The 26784-nt window shown below is 37.5% G+C and overlaps 1 protein-coding gene across 5 annotated transcripts in view; it reads right to left on the bottom strand.

Moving 5' to 3' along the window:
* The window catches only part of ammecr1 (AMMECR nuclear protein 1), a 91156-nt gene that overhangs the window by 27753 nt on the left and 36619 nt on the right, over window positions 1-26784 (bottom strand). For all 5 annotated transcript variants that reach the window (XM_088648979.1, XM_088648977.1, XM_088648981.1 and 2 more), the window contains one exon: window positions 24229-24339. In XM_088648979.1, coding sequence (XP_088505105.1) covers window positions 24229-24339 — 111 coding nt within the window. The remainder of the gene's footprint in view (window positions 1-24228; window positions 24340-26784) is intronic.

Below are 26784 nucleotides of genomic sequence, written 5' to 3'. Positions count from 1 at the left end.
TTAATCTTACTACTGCAGAGCTGCAAGTGGAGAGAGCACTTGTGTAATTGTTTCTGCCAGTCTGCTATCCTCGTGTTGTCAAATGCCTCCAGCACTATGAATTTATGAATCACCTCCGCTGGAGCTTTTTAATTTCCCATGTCAAAGCAAAGGAGAAGAGAGGGATAGCAGCCTTTACATATGTCCCACAGGTTCAATCTTTTGTTGTTGCTTTCTAAAACCGCGATAAAGGGACTCAACTGAAAGGCGACACAAAGGTGACTTGTCTTTGTACAGCATCTCGTTTTTAATTTCTGCCAAAGTACAATACAACAAAAGTCCATTTTTGTTTTGTGAAGTTTTCATTATTGATAATACATGAAAGCATCTTGGGATGGCGCTGTACCTCTTATAAATATTCTATTCAGTCAGAAATACACAAGTCACACATTCAAGAGCTCTATGGAATGTCACAAAATAACCCCCACATTTCAATAAAGAAAGGGAACATGGAACTTTGTGATTTTGAGTTCTCTAGCACCCATGGCATGCCTGCCCTTTAAGAAGCAGTATTATACATTGGCTTTAATTCCATATCTAATCCATAAACACCTTAAGATAAAGCATCCACCAATAGCTTTAATTCTCCTCCCTTTTGTCTGCACAAGCTCACATCCTGACAGCAACCTCCACCAGCAGCATGCTATTTTTACGCTTTTGCATTTTAATGTCAAATCCCCATGCCTCCTAGATTTACCATAATCCACAAGTGATTTGAAGCACGGATAAAAAGCACTGGGGGAATCCGTTTTTCCAGGATAGTCAAGAGCTGCTGCAAAAAGAAAAGCTGCGATCCCTGCAGTAATGCAGTCAAGTGAACAGAGCTAAAAAGCATTTTCTCAATTTATGCATGTCAGCAGCTAATACATATTGGCATTTCGAAAGCAGCCCTACACGTTTGCAGAGTGAGACGTAGCCCTCAATGTAAGCCACGTGACCCAATTAATCCTTCTTCACCCCACTGTGAAATAAAAATAAAAATAGAAGACCTTCTGGAATCACAATCACACATGTACAGTATGTTTAGCATCCAGAAACCTAGGCTTTCTTTAATAGCACTAATCTGTTTTACCAAGTCAGGACTTGTTGACCATTGTCAAAGATACAATTCTGAGTTTACTGCCAGGTTTTTCACAATTGTACAATAAGAAAAATGGGCACAATCATGTAAGGTAAGTTTAATCAGTTATATCACAGCAAAAAAGTATCCATGGAGCTCATGTTGATGAGGATATAACACAGTAGGCAGATTCATTTTCTGTTTCATAGGCGTTTGTGTAAAGTGCCCTCGGGCCTGGTTTTAATTGCACAGCATAGCCCTGACCTTTTCCCTACACAAGCACAATGTTAACCCAGGCCGACAGCTTTGCTGCACTGCAGGGATAACTTCACCTGAACTCTCAGAGAATTGCACTCCACATTACAGGCTTCCAAAACAGCCAGTGCCTGCTCTCAGAAAATGCAGGGTTTCCAAAAACATTTAGCAGATAAAGGCCATTTTAAAAATAAATCTTATAGCACAATATACACTGATACGACATGTTAGAGAAATCAGTATTTCTGTAATTTCATTTTACAGAAATCAGTATTCTAAGCTATAAACTGTATAAAACTGTGCGCAAGATATATAAGTAGACTTACACAACAATATTTGCACAATATAACTCATAAAAATGCAAACATTTTAAATTCAAAACTTCAAATGTCTTTTTCACATGCTCACAGTGTGTAGCTCTCACAATGCTTGACTTGATAACGGAGTAAATGATGGCTGTTCTCTTTTTCCTTCAAAACACACAATGTAGAACCACTCTCTATTTTACACACTACAAGATTCACAGTGTCTTACAGGCTCTGTGCTAACTGCAGGAGCAATTGCTTGTTTCTACTGACAGTGCTACAGGCTTGCCTATGCTTGGGGAATTCTGGTCATACAGAGCTAAGGACAGTCCAGGGCTGATTACATGACTGCAGGGTTCAAGCAAGCACCTTTACCATTTGAATCACTCCAAAGCAGCATAAACACAAAACTGCAAAATAAAAAGTCACGTCATCATCTTCATCTCCTAGGTAAAACAGAAAATAGACCCAACTAAAAAAATTAAAAATTAAATTTAATTTTATCATCTCAGCATATGAATACTGCCCTTTTCACACATTCAAAGGTTCTGCCGATAAAAATACAATACATAGAGTTTAAATGTAAAATGTTGTGTACTTATACCAGCCAACCTTGATTTATGTCAGCTACGCCACACATTCCAACAACACATAAAAGCTTTTCTGGAGGGACCCCATCCTTTCTTATTGCTTTTTTCTCTGGAGCTACTTCTATGTATAATTCATCAGCCATGTTGAAAGCAGTGTTAAGGCAGGCAACTATCATGTTTGCAGTGTGGTATGCAGCACTAAGGCCTGCCTGCAGCTGCCCTGATTGCACCTGGGACATGGGTATTTTTCTTCTGTGAAGATTGCAAATAAACAGCAGGCAAAATTGCACTGGAGGGCAAGCTTTGCTAAAATCCTAATGTTGACACTTTTAAATTTCTATAGAGCAGGGAAAATTGAAGTTAAAAAATGAACTTGAGTATGATATGCGGCAGTATCTGCTGCTTTATAATAAAGAAAACTCCCCCAAGATATTAGATGGGACTTAATGAAGCACTCATGTCCCTCCGCACCCCTCTCTGTGAGCACAAAGGAACCTGAAGCCTTAAAAATGCCAATACCTGTCCTGAGAGTCTGCCTGATGCGAGTCAAAGGTTTAGAAGAAGCTTACAGTCCTATAAATTTTCAGGAAAAAAGAAACAAACCCTGAATTTCACCTATGGTATTACAGAAGTTTCACAATGGTAAAGGGTCACTGCACTGAAGAGTTTCATCATTGGGAAGCTGTGCTAGTGCACATGCTATCAATGCAGCATAAAAGAAAAAGAAAAGAGGATCAGACAGGCCATTAGAAATCCAACAGTAGAGTGCACAGACACTTCCCACTCAGTCTGGCAGCCTTGGAAAATAGCTTTAACTTAAAAATAACTTTTGTGTGGAATAGATAATGCTGGACAGCCATAAATCATGATCAATCGCAGCCAGCTGCTGGTAAAATTTAAAGCTTAAATAATCAATTAAGCAGCAACTGACTGATTTTAAGACATGACCTGGCTTTGTCAGTGACTTGAAGCAGATGGAAATCTAAAATTCTAGACACAGGGATGCTGCCTTCAGCAGAGGAGTTCAAGTGAGGAATGATTCTTTCCATGCTTCACATAATCGGGTTTTTTTCCATTAGGGAGTTAGGAGAAACTTTTATACGTGTTGTGGGAGCCAATCTTTTAAAGCAGTCTATTTTATTCCTGATCTACTTTGAACTTACAAGGGTGTGTTGTCCTCAAAAGTGGTCATATTATTTATCAGGGAAAAAAAAAACGTCAGTTTCTTATAGCATGAGCAAAGTAAATGAATTGAATTTTCATTATAATTAGTTCAACATGGTAAATGCGGTATGAGATTTCCTTTAGCAAAATCTCAAAATTAAACTGGAATGCACATACAAGTTCCTAAACTTCTTGCACGTTGATGGAAGTAGGGCTCAAGTCAATGGTCTGATAATCCTGAACCTTGATATGAGTAAAAGCTTCTTATATTAAACAACGCCCCAAAGTACCAGTGTGTTCTGGCTCCTCTCAGTGACCTGTTTAATTGCAATACGCACAGAGGCAGCAGAAAGTAGCTTCACTCGGAGGGCAGCTTTCTTGAGCGGCTGCTTGTTTCAGCAGTACAGCTGGAGCTGGACCAAGCTGCTTAAATTTTACAGATGAGGCTGCTGTCAGGGCAGACACAACACAGGCCCATTTAGTGATTAACAGGCCCCTCGCCATCCACATTGATATTGTGGTATGAAATTAAATCAAATACTACCCCCAGGGGAAACAAAAAGAAAAAAAAGACTAAAAAAAATCCGATTGAAATGTTGCAAATCAAATAAATCAGACTGACATGTTCATCTGAAAACAAACTGAAGCCAACCAATAATCATAAAAAAAAACCCTCTTACTGGTTGATAGCTGTGACTGTACAATAACTAAACGAGGACACAGACACCACCCTTACCAGAGAGGAACAGACAATAACCTAGAGCTAAAGCTTTTCAGTAATTGATTTTAAATGATCTGACCTCATTTTTTTTGCCCTTTTCACCTAGGAAAACACATTATATTAACAATATGTCTTTGAGCACCTACATGTTTTTTTTTTACATGGCAAATATAATTTCAAGGATATTTAGTGCAAGAATTCTCCTTAACCTTAACAGTTTGTATAATACAGTAAGTATTTTTAGGGCATATTCTCATGTTTCATGCCAAACAAGACAAAATAATGACTGGAGGTTATATTTTTGATCGGAAGCCCAGTCAAATATGGAAACACTCAGAGGGTTATGATAACGGAGCGTTTAGACCACATTTAATGGGGAGCATGGAAGTATGAACTACATTGTACTTAGCAGTTATTTATGTTTGGCAAGGTTTATGTACAACAATGCACAGTACAGATAACCTGATCTACCAAATGCAGCTTTAACAAATACCAATTTAATTTTGTGTGGTTATGAAGAAAACGTATTGGAATGTAGTTAATGTTTGTCCCTTCCTGACGCAGGAATATGTTTAAACATATTAATGACTGAGGGCATAAAAATTATTTTGTTGTAAAGTTTTACACTTATAAAATTATAGACTTAGATTAATGGAAAGGTAAGACACACTGAGATTTTGAAGGAAAATAAATTTTAAAAGGAAGTGTTAATGTGAAGGAAAAGTTATTTTAAGTTTTCCAAGCTTTCATGCGGAGCCATGATAGTTCAGACGGCAAGGGTGTCTAGCTCCTGACTGGAAGGTCCCGGGTTCAATCCCAGGTAGGGGCAAGCAATGTAGCTTGCTCTAATTCCTTTCAGATGGCTGCCAGGTCCACTCAGCCTGCTTTCCAAACAAGTACCGTGGGTTAATCCTTCTGGGGGTAATAGGCCAGCTGGAGTGTGATGCTGACCACATCACCTCCACCTCCAGGATCAGATGGTTAAGAATAATGGTGGCCCTTGCCCCCCATTTCCCACGGGGCATCTGTGGCCTGAAAAGGGGGACCTAACCTACCTAAGCTTTCATGCCCCTGTTGCCTTACACTGAACATTTAAGTTCTTTTAATGACATTTAACGACTCACATTGCTCAGTGGGGATTAAATCTTATTAAAAGTTACCCCTTATTAGCACAAGTTAATACACTGCATGTCACGTCAGTTTTAGAAATTACACAGTACATGCTGTATCTTGGTCTTTTTCTTCCTTTGTCTAGTAATAACTAGTTATTTACATTCCGTTCCACTAAAGGGAAATATTTGACGCAGCATATTTGACTGATAAGGACTTATTCCAATACAATAGAGCAAAACATACAGAAATCGGGCTTTTCACAAGCTTTTATCACACTGGAAAGTCTCAAAAGGAGCATAATGCAAAAGCCACCATAAGTATTCGAGAATTGATTGTAATGGCAAGCATATGAACAAGTAGCACTGTAAAACGCCACCACCTGCTGGTAGACCAAGGAAGCTGTAAGCTGTGAAAATGTGGGAGCTACCATGCCAGGCGAACAGGCAAGTTTCCAAAGTAGTGCTTCTAAAATAACATTGCTGCCCTTTAACGGGCACTGAACAGGGTGGGTACATATTCGTACACCATGCCATGGATTGTTCCTTTGAACATTAGGACAAAAAAGGTTTACACATAGTTACTATACTGTTATTACATATGTAAATATAGGAAAATGCACAGAGCTGAATATACAACTTGCAGGTTTAGGTTAATCTCAGTGTGCATTGCAGAATTTGATTAGAACAGACAGAAGAATTACCAGACAGAAGAACTGGAACCTTGACCTGAATTACATCAATCAGGCACCTAATTCATAAGGATTCAAGTCTATTCCAAATGCAAAGCCAGCCAGGATAAGGATCGTATCTGAAGTGAAACAAAAGCAATTTTGTTCTTTAGTCACACAGGTTAGCTTTTTATACATGAAAGAAAATGAAATACTGTAAGCTAACATAAAGCAAAGCCTTAACTCTCATGATATTTTATTCAATTTTCAATGTTTTCTTCACTGCTGGGCCATTCAGTTTAAGGTAACATGTTCTACCAAAATGCACTGTTAATCAGGTGAAAATTAATTCTTTGTTCGCTATTCAAGAAAAGCAAGCATTTAAAAACTAAAAAATAAATAACATATGGTAGATAGTGAGGTGTAATATTTAATTGCAATTTGAATGTACAGAATAGTTCTATAGAAAATGGAAAACCGACCTTAACATGCTATATGTAATAAAATATATCCCAAAGGTTTCAGAAAAAAATGAAGCAACAAATAGCATATCAGTTAAATAGCCATAAATTCTAACAAATGTAGTGTTTCCTGCAGTACAGAAATGAAAAAAAATGTGGAAGTTCATTACTTATAATGGACATCACATTGATAATCTTATGTACTGTTCTGTAATCGGCAATAAGCATTACACTCACACTATTACAGTGAGTTAGTCAAACCTCAATCTACTACTGACATCAGAGAGTCTGCATTATAAAATATTTACTTATACAAACCAGATCTTTATTACAGTTTTTACATCCAGCAAACAAACCAGACCCAATCATTAGTCTTTTAGACCATTCAATTCACAAAGATTATCTATACAGAAACACAAGAACATAAGGAGAAATCTAGTGTGAAATCAAAAAGCAAAAATTAGGTGTGGGTATTCTACATTGCTCAAATATTTCTTCTTGGGTCCCCATATAAAGTGGAAACCTCGAGTAAAATTTAAATGAAAATTATACCAGATACAGCTTTAAACATACAGATTGGGTTATTGCACTAGAATAATAATGGCATTATTGGCATGTTAGAAAACATTTCCAAAAGGAAACAGTACCAGTGTCAATCTTCGCAGTGCAGCCTTTGGAGCCTGAAAACGTGGGTTCTGTATGTATCAGAGCTTAAGTCACAGATTTATGCCTAGTGCGACTTCCACGGTCACACCACATTTGGGCAGATAACATCACAAACAATCTCGTAAGTTAAAAAATACAAGACATTACACCACATTTCTAAAAGTAATCACAGGTGTTACATCCTTCACTATTAAATAACTCGTTTTAACAAGAGGGAGGCGCACGCAGAAGTGCCCTTCAAATGAAGAGGTGAATAAAATCTGTAATTCAATGTAAAATATCTAAAAAATACATCAATACAGGATCTTGTCATGTTAGAATGCAAACAGCATTAATTTAGTAAAGATTGTTTTTAATACAGTATTTTACAGCACATCATTCTATAGAGTGTATCATTAAAGCAGTTCATTTTCATGCACACACACAGATGGCAAGCTGAGTTTATTTAACATTGTAACTAATAATCTATCAAACAGCATTACAATTAAAGTCTCAAATCAAATTCAACACAAAACCATGTAATTACTTCCATATACTGTTTGAGTATTGGAATATAGCACTATCCATAATAGGCTGGCACACCAGAGTTGGCACATGAGTATATTTTGCTTGGCACGTGCAACCCTTTTCGGAGGCTCTCAAACAGATGAAGCAATTTCTTACTTCTCCACTTGATCTGCTGCGTAGTTGAGCTGCTGGCATAGAATGGCAGCCACGCATCATTCTTTCATCCTGTGGGATGAAAAGCAGCTAGAGAAACGCAATGAATTATTAATCATATCTAGTATGTTTGGACCAGCTCACTTTTTATTTATATCGCACAGATGAGAATCTTAACAGTACTAACAGAGAAATGTAAAAAATGTTAGTCTGAAATCACTAAATCCTATATATTTAAATTCCTATATTTATCTCAGGAACAATAAAACCCTGATGTAACACCTAACAGGAGCAAATTATATTCTAATGTTCGTTACCCATTAAAAGGGAAAACAATGAGGAAACTATGTAATGTACATACAACCTACAGTACAATACACATATGCTGCAACATGCATACACTGCAACATACACCTATACTGCATCACATTCCCACAACCACAAATAAATTAGCAGTATGAGGAAAACCCGTGAGATAACTGCACAGGTTTTCCTGTCTATCTGCTTACCATTTTGTTCTGGACTACGCCTCTGTGAATTTGGGGATAGCTCTGAACAGCACGGCTTTCTATAATGTACAGGGCACGCTATGGTATAACAAATGCTCCGACAACTGTCACTGAAAATTTCTATACAGTCTCAAAAGTGGAACACGTTTTATTCAGTAGCAATGCAAGATGTGTGCGACCAACCCTCCAGGCAAGTGAAAGTTTTACATTTAATCATATTTTATAAAATGTATTGTTTTACGACAAGCAGTTCTCTCTCCACGTTAAAATTACACAATGTGTACATTAAGGAGGTAAGAGTATATGCATAGACCTAAATAATGAACTACTGTAATCGGGCAGAACAATATAAAAAAAAACTCATCATTACTCTTAAAACAGATTTGTTGGAAGTTGCTTACCTGCTTACCACTGTTAATCTTCAAAATGGAATAGGATGGGAGAAGATTATTATCCATAGGTTCTTACTGGGTGGCGCAGGGCCAGCTGTGCGTTCATATATATAAATAATATATGTTCAAATATACATTAGACCAGGCCCTGGCCCTGCATTTGCCAGCCCGAGACTGAAAAGGTGACCTAAACTTAGGTCTTTCCATGGACACCTATTCAATGAGGGAGCATTCGCACTTAAGGCAACCTTCACACAAGGCTATACTAAAAAGTAAATGTGAAAGTGATGCCTTCGTCATCCTCAAACTATACGAAACACCCACAGTGAAAAATAGCAGTAATACTCATGGAATGCCCTTCAAATAGTTCTGTAGTTCACCTTTTTTTAATTATGTTGGAACAGTCTAAGGTGGCAGTGGTTACAGTTGCAGTTGGGCTCTGAATTCAACTGTGGATCTGGGCTGCTGTCTGGGTGGAGTTTGTATGTTCTACCCGTGTTCGTGTGGGTTTCCCCTGGGTGCTCTGGTTTCCACCCACAGTCCAAAGACACGCTGGTGGGTTAATTGGCTTCTGGGAAAATCAGCCCTGGTGTGCGTCTGTAGTTTGCTGGGATAGGCTCCGGCTACCTTGTGACTCTGAATTGGAAGAAGTGGTTGAAAAGGGGATGGATGGATAAAACAGTCTAATCCAGTATGTTATTATGAGATAATTCCCATTGGCCTGACGCAATGCAAGTATCTTCATACAAACTACACCGAACCAATCACTATGCAGCAAGCTAAAAGGAAGGTTTTGCAACACTGATGGCAAAACATTCCACAACCTGCAGGTAGCTTAGCACTGCCTGAAATAGGTGTAGTATCCAGTCTGTAGGATTAATTATGCAATTTGATCTCAGGATCTCAACAAATGATCCACAGTCTCAAGTCATTTTGTACACAAAGGAAAGCAAAACCTATTTTCTGGAGAAAATAACGACAATTCGTATCATGAAACATTAAATGCCTTTATTGGAAAACTACATTCTGCTTTTATGAACCATTTGAAAAAAAAATGACAACAGCTAACTTACATGGCCCTATTATACCACTGATATACCTTTGCAGTGTCATTGTTTCTAGAAAAGATTTGTGTATTACAAAACTAATTTCTAAGTGAACCTCACCTGCTGCTTTAAATTTCTGCTTTCATCTCTTAACTCGAGACATTTAGTCAGTGTTGTTTTGCTCCATGGCTACTGCACAGATAACCATCTAATAATAAACAGGGAGCAGGGTTGCTGAAAACAATTTGTAATTGCTGTAAAGGAAATGTAGTATACAGTGCCTCACAGCTGTTCACATAACCTCCAAAAAGGACAGCGCTGAGGTCATTCCAGGAAAAATCTGACATCACTGGATCTGAAGATTGCTTGACCATTTCTCAGAGCTATTATGTACACCACAATGAAGAAGACTGCAGTGGTGTAAGCATATTCGTGCTTTACAAACAAAACAAACAAAAAAAAAGAAATGGCATAACACAAAACAAGACAAAATAAATTAGAACAGAAGTTAAACCCTTCAAGAAACATCATCCAAGACGTGGAAAATTTTTTTCCCCCCGAACAATGCTTAACATTTCTAAACCTGAATCTGTGATGGTCTACTTTATCACGGGACCTATCAGAAAACCTTTATAATAATCAATATACTTGAAAAACTGAGTTTTCTGAAGAGTGTATAGTCAAGAAACATTAAAAAGCGATTCAGATACCAGAATTGCAATGAGCACTTAGTCTTGCCATGGAGCTAGCAGGAAAGGGGAATAATGTATCAAAATCAGTTCTTTTGTAATTATCAGCATAAGACTACACATTGGCAGTAAATGGCACTGTCACATTAAAAAGACTGTTAGCTTTAACATGTGAAAAAGTGGATAGCAAAATGATTAATAAGGAGTAAATCTGAGCAGCAAGAAATGGCGTAGGAGTCTGAGGCAGAGAAAATCTAATCAGACAGGAAACACGATCATCTGCGAGCTTAAACCTCCCATGTTCCCATTAGTGATGTGTGGCGTCTTCTCCCTTGGTATCTTAGTATGTTTTTTTAACAATTTCTTGTGCTCTCCCGTTTGGTAATTCTTAAAAGCAAAAACTGGATTCTGAACACCTGGATAATCATGAATTCCACCACCAATCCCTCTTGAATCAAAGGAATGTTACTAAATTGGTTTATGAAATAGCTTTAGCTACTGACTGAACAATCTATTGACCAATTTCAGAAGGCAGCAGGTCGGAATTAATAGTGCAAGAGCGTAGTTTTAATTGCAGTCACAAAGTGGAGGCTTAAATTGTGATAAGAACTAACAATTTTATTCAATAGAATCATTAAGCTTAGCACAAAGGAAACACTCAATATGACAAACTCACTGAAAAAACACTATAATGCATTCTGTAAAATCTTGCATACATATTATATCATTAATGCTGTTTAGAACATTTCAAATCCTATTTAATAGACCCTCAAATTCGAACACTGTTCAATGGATCAATGGAGATCACCGATACTAACATTTTACCCTGCTACTATGCTTTCCTCCAATATATGCACTTTTGAAAGTCACCAGTACAATCCAGAGGAACCATCATGACAGATTGAAACAACTCTCACTGATAACATGTTCACAGATCCCTGGCAAGACACTGGGCTGCTGCCACTACACTGCAAGCTGAGGATGCTCTGACCAGCTCAAACCACACGAAAAATCCAAGGCATGCAGTCAGTAATGAGCATTCAAAAAAGAGAAACACATTCATAGTCAGACAATGGCATAGCCCAGACCAGCAACATTTGCTATAAATCTCTGAATGACTACCATCCTGGCTGAATTACTATAGAGCCAGCTTGGTATTAATTTTGTTTCAAGCCCTGTCAATGGCTTTGCATCTTGTCCTCCCTTTTTACCTTAACAGTGAAAAGATCTTTTTCTCTCTCTGCCTGTCAGACAGAATGGCAAATGCAAGACTGCACTTGTTAAATTTCCAATGTCATTTCCCAACTGTCTGAAAGTCATGGAGTAAAGCAATTGTAACAGAAATATTGATGCTAGAAATCTAAATTTATAGGTATTCTGGTGATGGCACAAACTATTGACAATCCAATGATTCAAGCAATTTAGTACTTTCCCTGCTTCAGTGAGTCAAACGTAGTAGGTTCAATACGCAAAACCCGTATGCTCTTGTAATAGATTGTTATATAATATTTACACGTGACAATTATTAAATCAAAGTCAAAATGTGCATTATTATGCATGTACAATACAAAATCAGGTTAAAAAAACAGGTCATTTTAGGATTTCAAGCACAACTGGAGACCTGACAGCTTGACACAGACCTGATAGAATTTAAAGAAAACAAAAGGGTTGATGTACACCTGACAATGTGCTCAGGCTCATCACAAAATAATACAGGCAATCAAAAGACCTTCTTATTATCTAGCCCAGGAGTAAAGGAAGCCACATTAAACAAATGTGCACTATCATGAGAACCAGAATTCAGCAGCCACTTCTTGAGCAGGAGAAAGTAGTCAATTGTTCACAGAGAGAGCAGAAAACTAAAAGGCTGATCAACTCAGTTGGATTCCTGCTGAAGGACAGCCTTGCCTCACAGCAGGATTCTCACTCCTCTGTCCTTGCTGTGCCAGGCTCCCTTAAAACAAGCAGCAAACCGGATGAGCACAGTGGAGCTGACAGCTGCTGTTTGGAAAGAGGGCAGAAACTCCCTCCACATCACAGTGCATCGTCACTGATCCAATTCAGATGCTCCAGAGCTTCTCTGAGCTCCCCAGACCCAAAATGAACCACTCGAGTGCATGATGGTCCAGCTGGTGTGTTTTTCTGAAAGTGTGGAGCGTGGAATTAAAGTTAATGGCTTTGTAATTTGTAAATGTGCTAAGGAAAAAATAAGCTTTAGGCAGTTGTTTACTGATTTAATAAAGAGGTGCGAAATTAAGTGAATAGGTAGCTTTTAATCAACTGAACAGGATGGAATCAAATAACAACTGAAAAAAAAGTCTCTCTCAATAGCCACTCTCCTAATAAAAAGAGAAAAGAGACCAATGTTTTTAAAGGGAAACCCCATCACTGCTGCAAGCCATACCTACTATAAGTCTTAATAAAGATCTCATTTAAGACAATAAGATTCCATCCATTAATCCATTATAATTTAAAATCCACTAGCTAAACACTGAGAAAATCATGTTCTAAAGCATAGGTTTAGGTAATTCAAGAACCTTTTTTTAGATTTTTTATTTTTTCTATCACGTCTTTGGTTAAAAGCAATACTAAAATAATAAGGTTAACATGGGAAGTAAGAAGGAAGCTCCTCACCCTGATAACATCAAACATCTTAGATACATTTAGAGACAAAAATGAGGAACCCAGCACTGCACAGGTTAATTGACAATATCAAGAGACTATGAAAAATCAGCCACCAGATACGTTTTCCTGACAATCAGCTGTCCATGTCAAGGCCTGGCCTTCCATCCACTTAAAGGGTCACGCACAAGTTGGTTGCAGACATCGCAGAAGTGATAATGAAACCTTTAATTGGATTTTCTACTCCTTTGCTTGCTTGTCTTTCCCCGATTTCTCCTTTCGCAGCAAATAAGCTGATTAAAGCTTAGCTACTGTAGATCCCCATCGGTTCTAGCACTTAAGCACAATACGCCTGGACAATGAACTACTGAAAAAAGTGCTCAAAGACTGACACAAACTAATTGGAAAAGTGCAGGAAGCCAAACTGAACCTGCGTTCAACACCAAAGAACTTGTTTACCAAAAGCTTGAGGACTACTTTTCATGATTTTTTGCACGTTCTGTTTTAAACAGGTTTAAACTCAGAAGCTCAAGGGAGTGGGTGGCATGGTGATTTTCTAACCACTTTTTCTAATTCAGGGTTGCAGGGGAGTTGGAGAGTAAGCAACAGCCGTAATGCAGGGTACACCCTGGGCTAGTCAATGGCAGGGCAGATGTACAGACACAAACACAGACAGACACACTCATGCCAAGAATAATTATCTGAGAAGCCAATTAACCTGCCAGTATGTTTTTTGACTGTGGGTGGAAACTCACACAAACACGGGAAGAACATGCAAACTCCACCCAGACAGTCCCCAGGATTCCGAATTTACCCCCAAGGCCCTCTTATTTTTTTAATTCATTATATCGCATTTTTTTTGCAAAATAACCCGCGCTAGCTTCTACATCTTTATATCAGTGCTTATAGGTTTCTCTTTTCTGAGGCTTGAGCTTTGAATAGTTTACTGCAAAGAGCAGAATGCAGTGACGTTAACAGAAAGTCTATCAATTTCCAAACTGACATGAAACTAGGAGAATTAAATTAATCAAGGAAGTATTTTTAATTTCCTGAAGAATCAGGAAACCCATACACTAGTATTCTACTGATATTAGAATATAAAAACATACGAAAGGTCACAAAGGAGAGGTCTGGTTCTTGTTATCTGGTTGGATTCTGAAATCATACAACCAGTCACATTGTTTACTAAAGGATCAACACAGTGCAAGCTCCACAAACATGGTAAGGAACTTTGCTCTAGAAACCCATGACTGTGTAAAGAAATACTTCCTGTTTCCTTCCTTGAATGTGCATAAACTTAATTTCTACTTGTATCCCCAGGTGTTTGTATTGTTGCTTTTCTGGACTAAATCCCCTAGATTAATTTAATATTCCCATTTCCAGTATACAAACGATAAAATTCTGTTAACATGTCCAGAAGACTAGGAATCAGTCTTCCAAAGCAATATCCTCCTTGTTGCATGGTGACCCAAACTGAATAGCATTCCAAATTATGCCTAACCAGTGTGTTGCTAGGAGACATGGCATACTTTTAGGCATTCTTGCCAAATCAAAAAAGTTTCTAAAGACACACTGGACTGTAATACATGCATTCTAATAGTAAAATAGTACAACCTCACCCTTAAATACCACTTAAGAAAAAAAACATCACAAAGAACAAAAGAATATTTAGCTTTCCTTGCAATAAGCCCTTCTCAAAACTGATTTTCTTCAAATTTGTGTTTAAAGAAAATAAATGTATAGTCATGCACAAGTACCATATGAATTACTAACCTGTTACACTATGCAAGTTTTGATGAAGTTTCCAATGCAGTACTTTGAGAGGCTTAGTAAATGGCAAACACAATTCAAATTAAATCTTCAATTACTAATCAACAGACTTCAGATCAGCTGACATACAAACTCTGCAGAACTATTTTCAGAACTGTGTGAACCCTATCTACTTCAAAAGACCAAAATATTTGCTTTATGAAAACACAGGCCCTTATCCAACAGAAAAGCCTGGAGGTTTTGGCCGAGAAGAAATTCCTCCTCATAGACTCAACTCTCTGCTCATGACTGTAAGGAGCTTTAAAAATAAAGCACCCTTGAAAAACATCTGTAGGCACTATATTTAAGAGCATTACTCTCCCCTAAAAGCTTTAAATAGAATAGTCTCATGAGCTCAACTCCATGCAAACTAAGAATTAACATTGTTTTAAGTATAAAAATGGTTTGGTATGATATGAATGTTAAGAACAACACTCACGAAATACAAAAAGTATAGCTATTTTTCATTCCATAACCAAACTGAGAAAACATGCCTTCTTCAAATGTTATTCCCTTAATTTCATTTGTGACAACATAAATAGCAGAAATATTTAGGCAATATGGTCAAAATAAAGCTGCATACTGGAGAAGAAATGAACAACAAAAGCAGTGCAGGCCATAGACTCAACCTAAGCCAATAGGTTAAATTAATAGAGATGACCAGTAATATTAAATTTATAATGTGGTTTCTGAATGACAAAAATGCCATCTGAAAAAAGAGCTTTACCAGTTTTCATACATGACCTACCCTGAAGCCTTGGTGTAGAGTTATCCTAGCAACAGGGCCAGCCAATGGAAGGTGAGAGAAAGCCTGAACCTGGAGCCAATCAAAAGTGTCCTGTGTAGCAGCGTGTAACAGCTCCTGCTCCACTGAACAGCCAGTCACAATATTTTTTCCCCGTCCACCTGGCTTGAGCACACCCTTTTGAATATTTGATAAATGGGGCCCTGAAGAAGGAGCTTAAATCTTACATGACCTCAAATTACTAAATGTAAAAAGAAATGGGAGAGGCATACAGAACAAAGTCTGTTCAGATGATAATTCTAATATGTATTCAGATAATGCTTAAAACGAAAAACAACTAAAAACACCCCCTATAAAAATAGCCAAGAAGTAACATTAATACTTCAAGCAGTTTGACAAATGAAAAGAATATTTACTGTTTCAGTTACTACTTGCATTCTCTCCTTGTATACATTCGGCATACTACCCACAAACACCTTTTTACCCACAAACCCATTTTAGGTAAGATTTTTAGGTTTACTAAAATTTAGCATTTTTTGTACTCTTCTTAGGCCAATACCACTTCATCTTCAACTTTAATTCTGTTTTCCACTTTTGGCCTTTGCACCATATTTCAGTCTCATTTGAAAAAGCATGACATGCTGTACTTCTGCTTATTTGTAAAGAATGGGTTTCACAACACTGTCTCAGTGCTATTCACTTAACTTTGAATAAGTCTCCCATGAATTCCATCAGCCTTTCTTCATGCTCACTGGTCTGACTCTCTTGTTATATGAAGATTCACACTATAAATACACTTATTAGTGATGTGTCACATTGAAGCCAAATTAAGTTTTGGCAGCATGATTTTGCTTTGTCATAAACTTAAAACTACTAACTCTTAATTCAGGGCTCTTAAACCTAAAGATCCCAAAACTATGAAACTGAAAAGATGCTAAAGTTATAAATAATCTGACAGGTATGTATCCGTTTGAATGCCACAGACCGTGCTAAAAAAGCCTTAACCAAGAGAAAAACCAAAAAAGGTGTGATGTATTATTGCACATTATTTTCACTTCTCTTATTGCACAGTAATAAAAATACCCAAGGAATAAGGAACATTCCCAGGAGATAATGTGATGTGTTTAAATATGCTACATTCAGGTTCCCACCGGAAAAAATACTCAGTGGAACCAATAGTTGATTAGACAGAACTGTGTCCCTAAGGAGACACAGGCCCTTTCATCCTAGCAACACATACATAATTTCCACTTTTTGGTACATATTTTTTAAAGTATCTTTTTAAAACATCATAAAAAACAAAATACAACACTGCAAAAATAATCATACAAAAAAGGGGGAGGACAGAACAATAACTGGAGGCGAGAAAGCATCTATTTACACCCTCATTGTTTTTGCACTAGCAAAAGGTATTTCACTTCCTCACAACCATGTTTCAATTAACTCTTGCGTATTTTTTTAAAGACAGTGGTACTATTCTGCTAAAGGCACCAAAACTAACAAAGCTCAAAAACAAGTTGTCAAACTGATCATATATGCAACCATTTAAGGTACAGTGCTGAGTCTACTAGTGAATTTTGTATTAGCAGATTAAATGAATTCACTACGTCTTACATCTCCCAACTAAAGAACTCCCACCTTTAAAAAAACACCTTTAAAATCCATGGTCACTGTTGACCACCTTCACACCCTGCTTATGGAGTCCTGAATCACATAAAGCAAAGAATCTTACTGATGAATTCATTCATTTTAGATTCTGTTTCGGAGGTTTGGTTGTTTATAGCTTATATTTAAAATCAAATGTTAAGCTTATTACTAAAAGTTAGGATAACATGAAATGTATCATTTCTGATACCAGAAATACAACCAAAAACGTGGAAAAAACTGCAAGCATTTAAAATCCCAGCCCTCTTCAACAGTGTGAAGGGATGTCAAACTAGAATTATTCTTACCACTCTTATAACCAAAACACTTTTTTAAACATCAGGATTAAACATTTAAGGAAAAGAAATAGATGTCTGCCCTGTTTTCACACGCATTCATCTTTTAAGTACAAATATTATACCCTTGAAGGTTGGCGTTAATCTGCTAAACAGCAAGTAAAAGAGGTGCTGGCGTTAAGGGGGACATTTGCTCAAGCACCTGATCAACTAGTGAATGTGTATAGAGTATTACATGCCATACATATACATGTGAGGTGCAGCTCTGAGGCAAGGCTTGTAAGGAAACCTGCTCAGTGTCGTTAATCATTGCAGCGGTTCCAAGACGGTAGTTTGAATTTTGAAAACAAAATGGCGGTCAGGCAGCCATTATGATCTAGCAGGAGTATTTCACCATTTGAGCACTGTCTTGTCACTATAGTGATAACTACCCATTTAAGGGTTAATGGGCCAAGCAGTCCTTGAACAGAAGCAGATTGAGTAACATCTCACCAAGTATTTGATGACCTGCTGTGGGCGGTAAAAATTATCACCACAGCGGGTGAACTGCAAATGAGAAGCAGCTTCTGATGTTCATCAAACTTGCTAAGTCTTGTGTCAATCAGTCCAGTCGTTGCCAAGACAGTGGCCAGTGTCTAATAAGGAAATGGCAGCCGCCTGGTCATCTTGGTATACACAGAAAGAACTGAATGTCAGGGGTTAATGGTACTCCATCCAGTGAAATACTAACAATATTTGGTGCTAATGGAGCAAATAACGTTGAAAGAATGGATACCCTGTTTTCACAAACTTTCCTTGGCTTACAGTAGACTTCAGTTCCAGAAACTGTTCCACAACTTGAGTTTTACTCGATCGATATGCACATTTACCATTTAATATTTGGATGGTAGTAGAGTCCTATCCTATTCTCTGAATAAATCCAATTCTGCAATAAAAAAAAAGTCATCTGCAAAAAATAAAACTCAAAATTATTTATGACTTAAACTGAACTAAAAACTCACAGATTAAATCTTATTTAATGAAACTCTACACAGCTTTGAGTAATAGTAGGTGAAACTGAAACTGAAACTGGGTGTCTTTTAAATTTTGCACACTTAGTATTCATGTTAAGTAACCCAGGGAGTGCCAGTATGTTCATCCTGGTGGTGCTAGTATCAACACTATAAAGTTTTGTATTATTTTGCCAAACATTTTTTAGCAGTTTATGCGACAAACCTTGCTTTTGACAGGGTTTAAGGCATTCTTGGGGTTGGAAAATTATATTTCACAAAGTTTTAGGTTTGGTGCCTGCTTCCATTTAATCAGTGCAGCAATTCATAAGAACCCAATTTAGGTTGATGTCACAAATTTAATGGCTTGTCTGTCCCAATACACTCGTCTTGTATGAAGCACCGAGCACAGTTGGCCTCTTAACTATAGTCTAAATTTAAAAGTGGGAAGAAGATAAAATTTCCTTAGGATTGCAAAAAGGCCTCCAGTAACTGTCTGGAAGCCAAATAAAATCTAGTGTGTGAAAGTTCCTTAGAGATCTGAACAATTCTAAACAAAGCTCAACAGCATCTGCTGTTATTCAGTTGCATACTAATAGGAAATACAAACCCTAGGCCAGTACACTACTGAATGATGTACATCTGATTCACATAATGCCATCTCTCTACTACTTTCTACAGTGATCCTAAACACTGGAGCTCCCCAAGGCTGCTGCCTCAGTCCTAGGCTGTACTACGTGTTCACCTATGACTGTACAGTTACTTATAGCAGCTGGCACATTATTAAGTTTGCAGATGATACCACAATTGTAGGGCTCATCAGAAAATAAGAAAAAAAAAGTCCTCATACAGAAGTGAGGGGGAACATCTTATAAAGATGATGCCTTGAAAACAATCTGGCCCTGAACGTCAACAAGACCAAAAGACTCATTGTGGACTTCAGGAGACCCAGAGGGAGTCACGCCCCTATTACAGTTGGTGGCACAGCAGTGGAAACTGTCAGCTGCTTCAGGTTCCTCGGCCTGCAGATCTCCACCAACTTGGTCTCACAACACTGTAGCCCATCTGAAAAAGGCACGACAGAGCCTCCACTTTCTGTGGTGCTTAAAGAAATGCAGTATGGGGAAGCTGAACTATAGAAAAGTGTCCTCACCAGTGATATCATTGTGTGGTACAGCAATACAACCATGCATGATGCACTACAAAGGGTTGCAGCAATGGCACAGAAGATTATAGGATGAGATTTACCATCAGTCAGTGAGATTCACATCATCCGCAATAAAGCCCAATCCATCATTCAGGATCCCCAACCATCCCGGCCACAAACTGTTCTCCCTCCTCTGCTCTGGCAAGTGGTACCACACAGACCACTAGATTTAAGAACAGCTTCTATCCTACTGCAGTATGCATTCTCAGCAGCTAACTGCAATGCCTCAGACTCAGTGCACATCTATACTATGCACGTTTTGCATGGTCTACCATATTTATTGTTCTGATATTATTTGTTTGTAATGTACTGCCTATATTGGGTGGTGTTGTCTGTTGTATAGTGTCACCTCGTACTGTGTATGTCCTGAGAGATCAGCGCGAATAAGAATTCCAAAATACATGTACCTGAGGCGAAAAACTCCTGTCCTCTTCTTCAGTCAAAACTCACGAGCACCTTTGACCCGCGCATTGAAAATCCCTTGTGCTGATAACGTTTCCATTGTCAGCGTGTTCCATGCAGACAGGTTCCTAACAGTCAGCGTCTCAGCCATCCCCTCCCCAGTTCTATGGAGTTCTGCAGTGTTGGGAGCAGGCCAGTTGGTGTTCCATATGCAGTACAGCCAGATGTAGCAAGCAAATCAACAGTTACATTTACATGCTGTCAAACGACCAGGAGGCACAGCAATGAAAGTTCAAAATGCCTTGCATAAAACCATACTAAAGATACATCATGACTCCTCTTGCTTATTCTCTTTTTACAAAACTAACTTTGCTTAAATCCAGAATTGCATTTTCCAGTGTCTGACTGTAATGCTCCAGCCTAAAAATAACATTTATACAAGGACAGCTCAAAAAGAAAAGCGCAAGACTCACAAGCTCCAACAGAACAGATGTCCGAAGTAATTTGTGAGTGAAAGGATGTTCTGCTAGAAGGCACATATTTAAAGCTGCCTGGGGTGTTTTTTAAATACACATATATAAAGGGAAAAAAATCAAGGCAGAGTTGGAATAGCCTTTGTTGGTCTTACTGCTATTGAACATGACAGTCTGACGAGTATTTAAAATGACAAAGAAGCAGCCTTCAGTTGACGCAACACTCGCCGGCCCCATTTAATGTTATTCCAAGGCTTCCCTAAAAACATTAACACTGCAGCTGATCCAGCTGCTTGCAATCCATACTTGGCCAAGAGCTACTGCTCCCACCACAACCTCAACTGTGTCAAATCATTACAGAACTTGAGAGAGAAAAATGTTCCTCATCAGGAAGAGCTGGGTGCCACAGATCTTCAACGCGGAATGACCTGGATTGTGTTATCATAAACCACAGATGGAATAAGGCAGGTAATGAACAGGGTTTATTTCACATTTAGGTGCTAGGGCTGTTAAAGGAAGAAAAACAAGTGTTAAAACTAATACCACAAATCTATAGAAGGATGACATTTTATTGAATGAAATAGGTACTACCAACCAAGGAAATTTAGATGACCTGAATGGTCTCTTTGCACTTCTTCTGTTCTTATCATCAGGGGTGTCAACTTCAGGTTTGATTGCTCTAATGACACGATCTGAGGAATCCATCCACCAATTTTCTATTTTACCCGATACAGTGTTGCTGGGGAGAGAGCCTGTTTTGGCAAGCCACGTGCACAAAGCATGATATGCCCTGGACGGGCACCTGAAGCACCTGGAGGAAACCCACATGAACAAGGGGAGAACATACAAACTCCATACAGATAGCACCCAAGGAATTGAAGCTCCAGCATTTCAAGGTAGCAATCCTAATCACTGCACCATCATGGTGAGATATTCATGCAAAAATACAAGCTATAGAAATTGTTAAATTGAAACCTGGACATACTTTTCTTTGACAAAGTAAACTGTTAGGGGCTAATCAATTTGGTTGCTATCACAGGCATCACTAAAACCCCTCTAGTTGACTGTGCTGTAAGACAAATATTTAACATACTTCTGATTGAGTTGGCTCTGGGGCTTTTCAGTTACCTCAAAATGCACAGTCAGTTCTCTTCATTTGAATTATCAAGTCTCTGTTCTACTCTCTTAATTTGCACAGCTCCTATCCATTATCAGTTAATCATGACAGGATTGTTTTGCGTTCCGATTTCAGTCTGCTAAGTAATACTAAATTATTTACACTGATGATGCATTTTTAAAACTAGTGAACTCCCCTGAGTTTGCCTAGTACATTATAGAGTAAAAGCATAATCAAGGGTATATGGCAAATTTAGTTGTTTTGGTTAATTTTCTATTACAATTCTTGCTGCTTCAGGTAAAACAAGATCCAAAAACGCAAACCCCCTAATGTAATGTTGATATTATTCAAAGAATTTTGTAGCTCATGCCTCAATTGAATCTAGACTGGTCTACTGCAATGCTTTGTCTTCTGATCTTGGAAACCAAGCCCTGTCATTGAATCAAGCCATGGCTTGTGAAGAAAGCAGCTGCTGGAGTCCACACAAGGAAAGGGGCACATTATTCCTGTGCTGGCGTAACTATATTGACATCCAGAGCTTTCAAGGTGGGGCACTGCCAAATTCACTGCTAGGCAAAATGGGGGCATGGACTATGAAATGTTTTTTACAGCATTGAAATCCAGTGAATTTGTTTGGTACATTTAATATTTTTATACAATTATTAGATTTCATTTTAAGAAAAGTTTAAACTAATACCCACCCCACCACTCACTATTTGGTTTTGGTGTTATGCAGGTGGGAAATCTCAATCTATTTGTAATGTAGAGATCTTGATTGTCTGGAAATATCAGTCAAAACAATTTGAATGTTCAAAATAGATCTGTTACAATTATATTAATTACTACAGAGAACAATGTAAAATAACTTGGAAGACAAATACTACATGTTGATCGTGATATACTGTTTCACAAATCCGAAATGTATCTTCTATGTGCCTGATACATGATGAAGACGTTAGTTGGGTGCGGTCAGGTAATTCCATTGAACTTCAATGATGCAAACAGATACATGCTTAGATAAGGGTAAGGTATTGTAAAGTGTGTAACAGCTGGAGCGTTAATATTTCCAGCTTCAAAGCAAACGGGATGTTTGCTGAGATGTAGGGGGTTCAGATTCTGTGATCAAAGCAATAGCAAAGTTTACCTTGGTTTACCTTAGCTAAATTCTGGATAAATAATTATCAATTAACAGTCCAGAAAGACACCATAAAGACAGAAAAGACAGAAAAAGATCACAAGAGAAGGAGACAGGAGAATAAAACTTAAAGCACATACCAGGTAATTGTTCTAGATCACCCAAGACCCAATTGGAGCAAAGCATTTGAATCTTGATAAGAGAACTTGCTATTCTGTACTTTTTTAGGGAACTTGGGTTTCCTGAGTAAAGAATCCCTCGGTTAAAACAGCCTCTCCTGCTGAGCATTTTTAAAACAGGGAGATTTAAAAGATTTGACTATAGTTTGCTTTCTGTTTAGAAGGCGGTTTATCTTTTATAAGCATTGTGACTTGAACATTTGGTAAAACTGGGATTTTTTTCTGGGTGGTTAGGACCTGAGGCCTCTGGGATGTCTTGTCTGTACATACTGTACATAGGAAAACTTGTGTTGTATGTTTATATTAAGTATGTGTTATGTAGTATTTGTATTGTCACTTTTAATAAATATTTGTTCAACCAAGTATGCCTGAATTATTACTCTTTTCACCACAAATGTGCCAGAAAATAAAGAATTAATGTGCTTCTAACTCTATCAGCCACCCAGGTATATTCTTGGAGAAATCCTTACAAGTTGGGGGTTATGATTTCTTTTAGTTATTGACTAACCCACTTGGTCAATTCCTGCTATTCATCATTTGTAACAATATGATGGCAGAAACGATTCTACACACTCGCACCAGACTGCGTTTTGGAAAATGAAGACTGTGATCTACTCAACACACATTTTTGAATACTCCTCTGTGTTGATGACAATCAAACAGGAACTTAAAGATGGACTTTTTTTCCACTGGTCATCACAAGTTTTTTGCATTTATTTTTTAAAATTTAGGCTCATATTTTGTTACAACACCATGAAATTTCAGACTCAAATGTTGCAAACTGTGAAATTCAGATGCTTTGAAATGCCGTGACTGTGAAATTTGTTTTTTCATGGTTGCAATAAGTGTTTACTACACCCCCAAAAAATTAAAACAAATAAATTTGTTGAAAAGTGCTTCAAGCGGTTTAAGTACAAAAGGCACACAGTTTATACCCTATCAGCCTACCGTAAAACCTTAAATTTACATCCTTTGAAAAACTAATTTCAAAGTTAACATCAGGGAATAAAGGCATTTTAAAAGAGTTTCAAGTTTTCATACGGAGTAGAAGATCCTTAAAAAAAGGAATATCAACCTCAGTTCCCTAAGACAGATGCCCAGTAACAGAACTATCTCCATAATCTAGGCTATACCATTTTCATTTATGCAGCTGGGAGTCTTGTTTCATTTTGATGCTTTCTCCAACAGAGACCAAATTGAGTAAAAAAAATAAATATACAAAATAAACAATTAGTTAAGACAAAACTGAAAATGTATGGTCAAGACAACTCACCTGGTAAGAGTGTACTCCCTGAGTCCTGAATGCAGATTCATGGCAGAAAATGTACCTATACAACCCCTCAACCGCTTGTCCCGTCCAATTTTCCACGTGACGAACAGCGGGCTGTAAAAGAAAAAAAAAAGACATACAATCACTTCATAACTTTGGAAGTAGCAGGAAACCGCTTAAAGTAAACTTATTGTGAGAGCACAGTCCCGGTGGGGACCACATTCCCCAGATTCCTCTGGGGGAATGAGTTGCTGTTCTGTCACCTGACCAGTCTCAGGAAGCCAACTGGTCAGGTGACTGCTTAAAAATAGGAAGAGCAAGGTTCCAAGGTCAGTTAATGGATATCTGCTGCCTGAAAGCCAGAGGGCAGGACAGCTCTGTGTGTTGTTTACAGGAGAAAGAAGAGCTGACCATAGACCAATGGGTTTGTGAGTTTCTGGGAAAAGAATATGTGTGGTTTTTGTGATCATTTTGTGAAATATGAATAGTCTCAGAGAGACTTGGTTTGTTTGGAGGCTGATAAGCAGAGTAGCTTTTTGGCTATGACAGAAAAGAGAAGAGCTCAGGCTTTTGTTTTTATTTGATTGTGCCATTTGGAATTTTGCCCTGCACAATAAAAAGAAACAGGTGTTTTGAACCTCACAGCTATGTTTTGGTGTGTTTCTTGGCTTAGACCTGCCTATTTTTAAAGATCCAATTATGATACGCCCAAGGGTATGTCACAAGATGTAAATGCAAATGAGACATTAATAACATAATACACTAAATTTGCAACATTGCACATTTTTGCTTTCCCAATACAAATAAGAATGGGACAACAATTTCTTATTATCACTGTCACTCCACTAAAGCTACTGTTGTGCAAGTTTAAAAAATTAAAAGGCAATAATATGCTCATGTGTGGACTTTTGCATAACATTCTCAGTAAAAGAAAACACTATATTCATTTAAGCACAAAGCAGATTCAAATAGATCTAGACGTCTGTTCCACTGCATGAACGTAAACAAGGAAATTCCTTGCACAAACAAAACTAGATTAAAAATAAGCTTACTAAAAAATGCAAAAGTTGGCAATACAACATATTCCAAAACTACAATAAATTAACAGTTTGATGTTTTGGGCTTAAAAATTATGTTTATCTAGAAAAACAACCTCATTCTATTAGCTATTTAATTCCAGCTCTGGCCTTTAAAATATCACTAGGGTTGTAAAAAAACATGTTACCAGTCACTCACTCATAGTACATTCTAATTTTGTATGAGAAATCCATTTCTATAAGTATCAACAGCTGAAACTTCTAGCTATTCTGCTCTAAAATCAGAGTCTACATGTGGTAGTTTTTTAATTAATCACAAGGTGCAATGAAAATCCTAATACCTGTCAGAACTTTGAGTCGATTCTAGAGGTTCACGGTATTATATACACACACAGGGTATAAAACATCATGCCTGCTTTTTGCTTAGAACGGATGTTATATGCGGAGTGGGGCTTAATAAAGGCTCAACTTCAACACTCCAAGAAAGATTCTTAAGATTTAGAATGACTAAATTTGTTCTGCGGTATGCAAACATGCACCTGGTTTTCTTGTTTCATACAGAAAACCTAAGGTTTTTCCATTTGACAAAAACTGGAATCTAAAACCTGTGCACATAAAAAGAGAAACCAACATACAACTACGTGAAAAACAGTTCACATGACTTTGGCCACAACTTAGCATTTCATTTTAATGTTGAATGCAGAAAAAAATTAAGTCTTTTGAATACAAAGGAAATGCAAGAGTTTTCATGGAAACAGTTTGAAGCTCTTGGCAATTCCACTTTTGTATTTGCACTCATTCTTATATTTTAAACGTTTGTATTAAAATCCTTATTACTAGTATAAAACTATTTATATAAACTACTCAAAAGAAAGTCGAGCAATTAAAGTCAGTTAATTAGTAGGCTTTCTTTACATGATAAAAAAATTAAAAGACCTAGTTAAACAGTCTCAAATATTCAACTAGGTGTGGTTGTAGGTTACCAACTTAGTAATTCAGCTAAAACAACCCGCTTGAAATCTGAAATGTGACCAAACCTGGCTTTAACAAAAAATCCCATTTAACTGAAATTAGAGGCAAAGGTTTTTTTTAGTTGTATGGTACAATCAGAATTAGGTTTACCAAGCCTCCAGTGTAAATTCATTTCAGTTGTTTAGTGTCCCTATAAAAATGATTTTCTCAGTTTGTCACTTGAAATTGGTTAATGGCCTGAAAAACTTTAAAGACACCTGCAACATTCCTAGGAAGAGAAATCCATCAATCATGGAATTCAGTTGTTAATACAACACAAAACCCAATACAGTCATCTATTTAGAATAAGACCTCTGATTTTCTTGTTTTACTGGATTTTGCAGAGAGGCATGAAGCATAAAATACACTATAACTATTTACACTACAACTGACTCACCTTAAAACACTTGCTTTTTCATTATGAGATGTCCATTTCATTAAAACTTTTAGAAGTGTTAAAGTTAAATGCTCAAATTGGCAGTTTTTGCAGGCCAGTTTAACAGCAATAGAT

Source organism: Lepisosteus platostomus, chromosome 10 (genome assembly GCF_059453375.1).
Source record: "Lepisosteus platostomus isolate fLepPlt1 chromosome 10, fLepPlt1.hap1, whole genome shotgun sequence".
Classification (NCBI taxonomy): domain Eukaryota; kingdom Metazoa; phylum Chordata; class Actinopteri; order Semionotiformes; family Lepisosteidae; genus Lepisosteus; species Lepisosteus platostomus.
The sequence above is the reverse complement of the archived record's forward strand: the minus strand, read 5'-3'. Positions and strand labels throughout refer to the sequence as shown.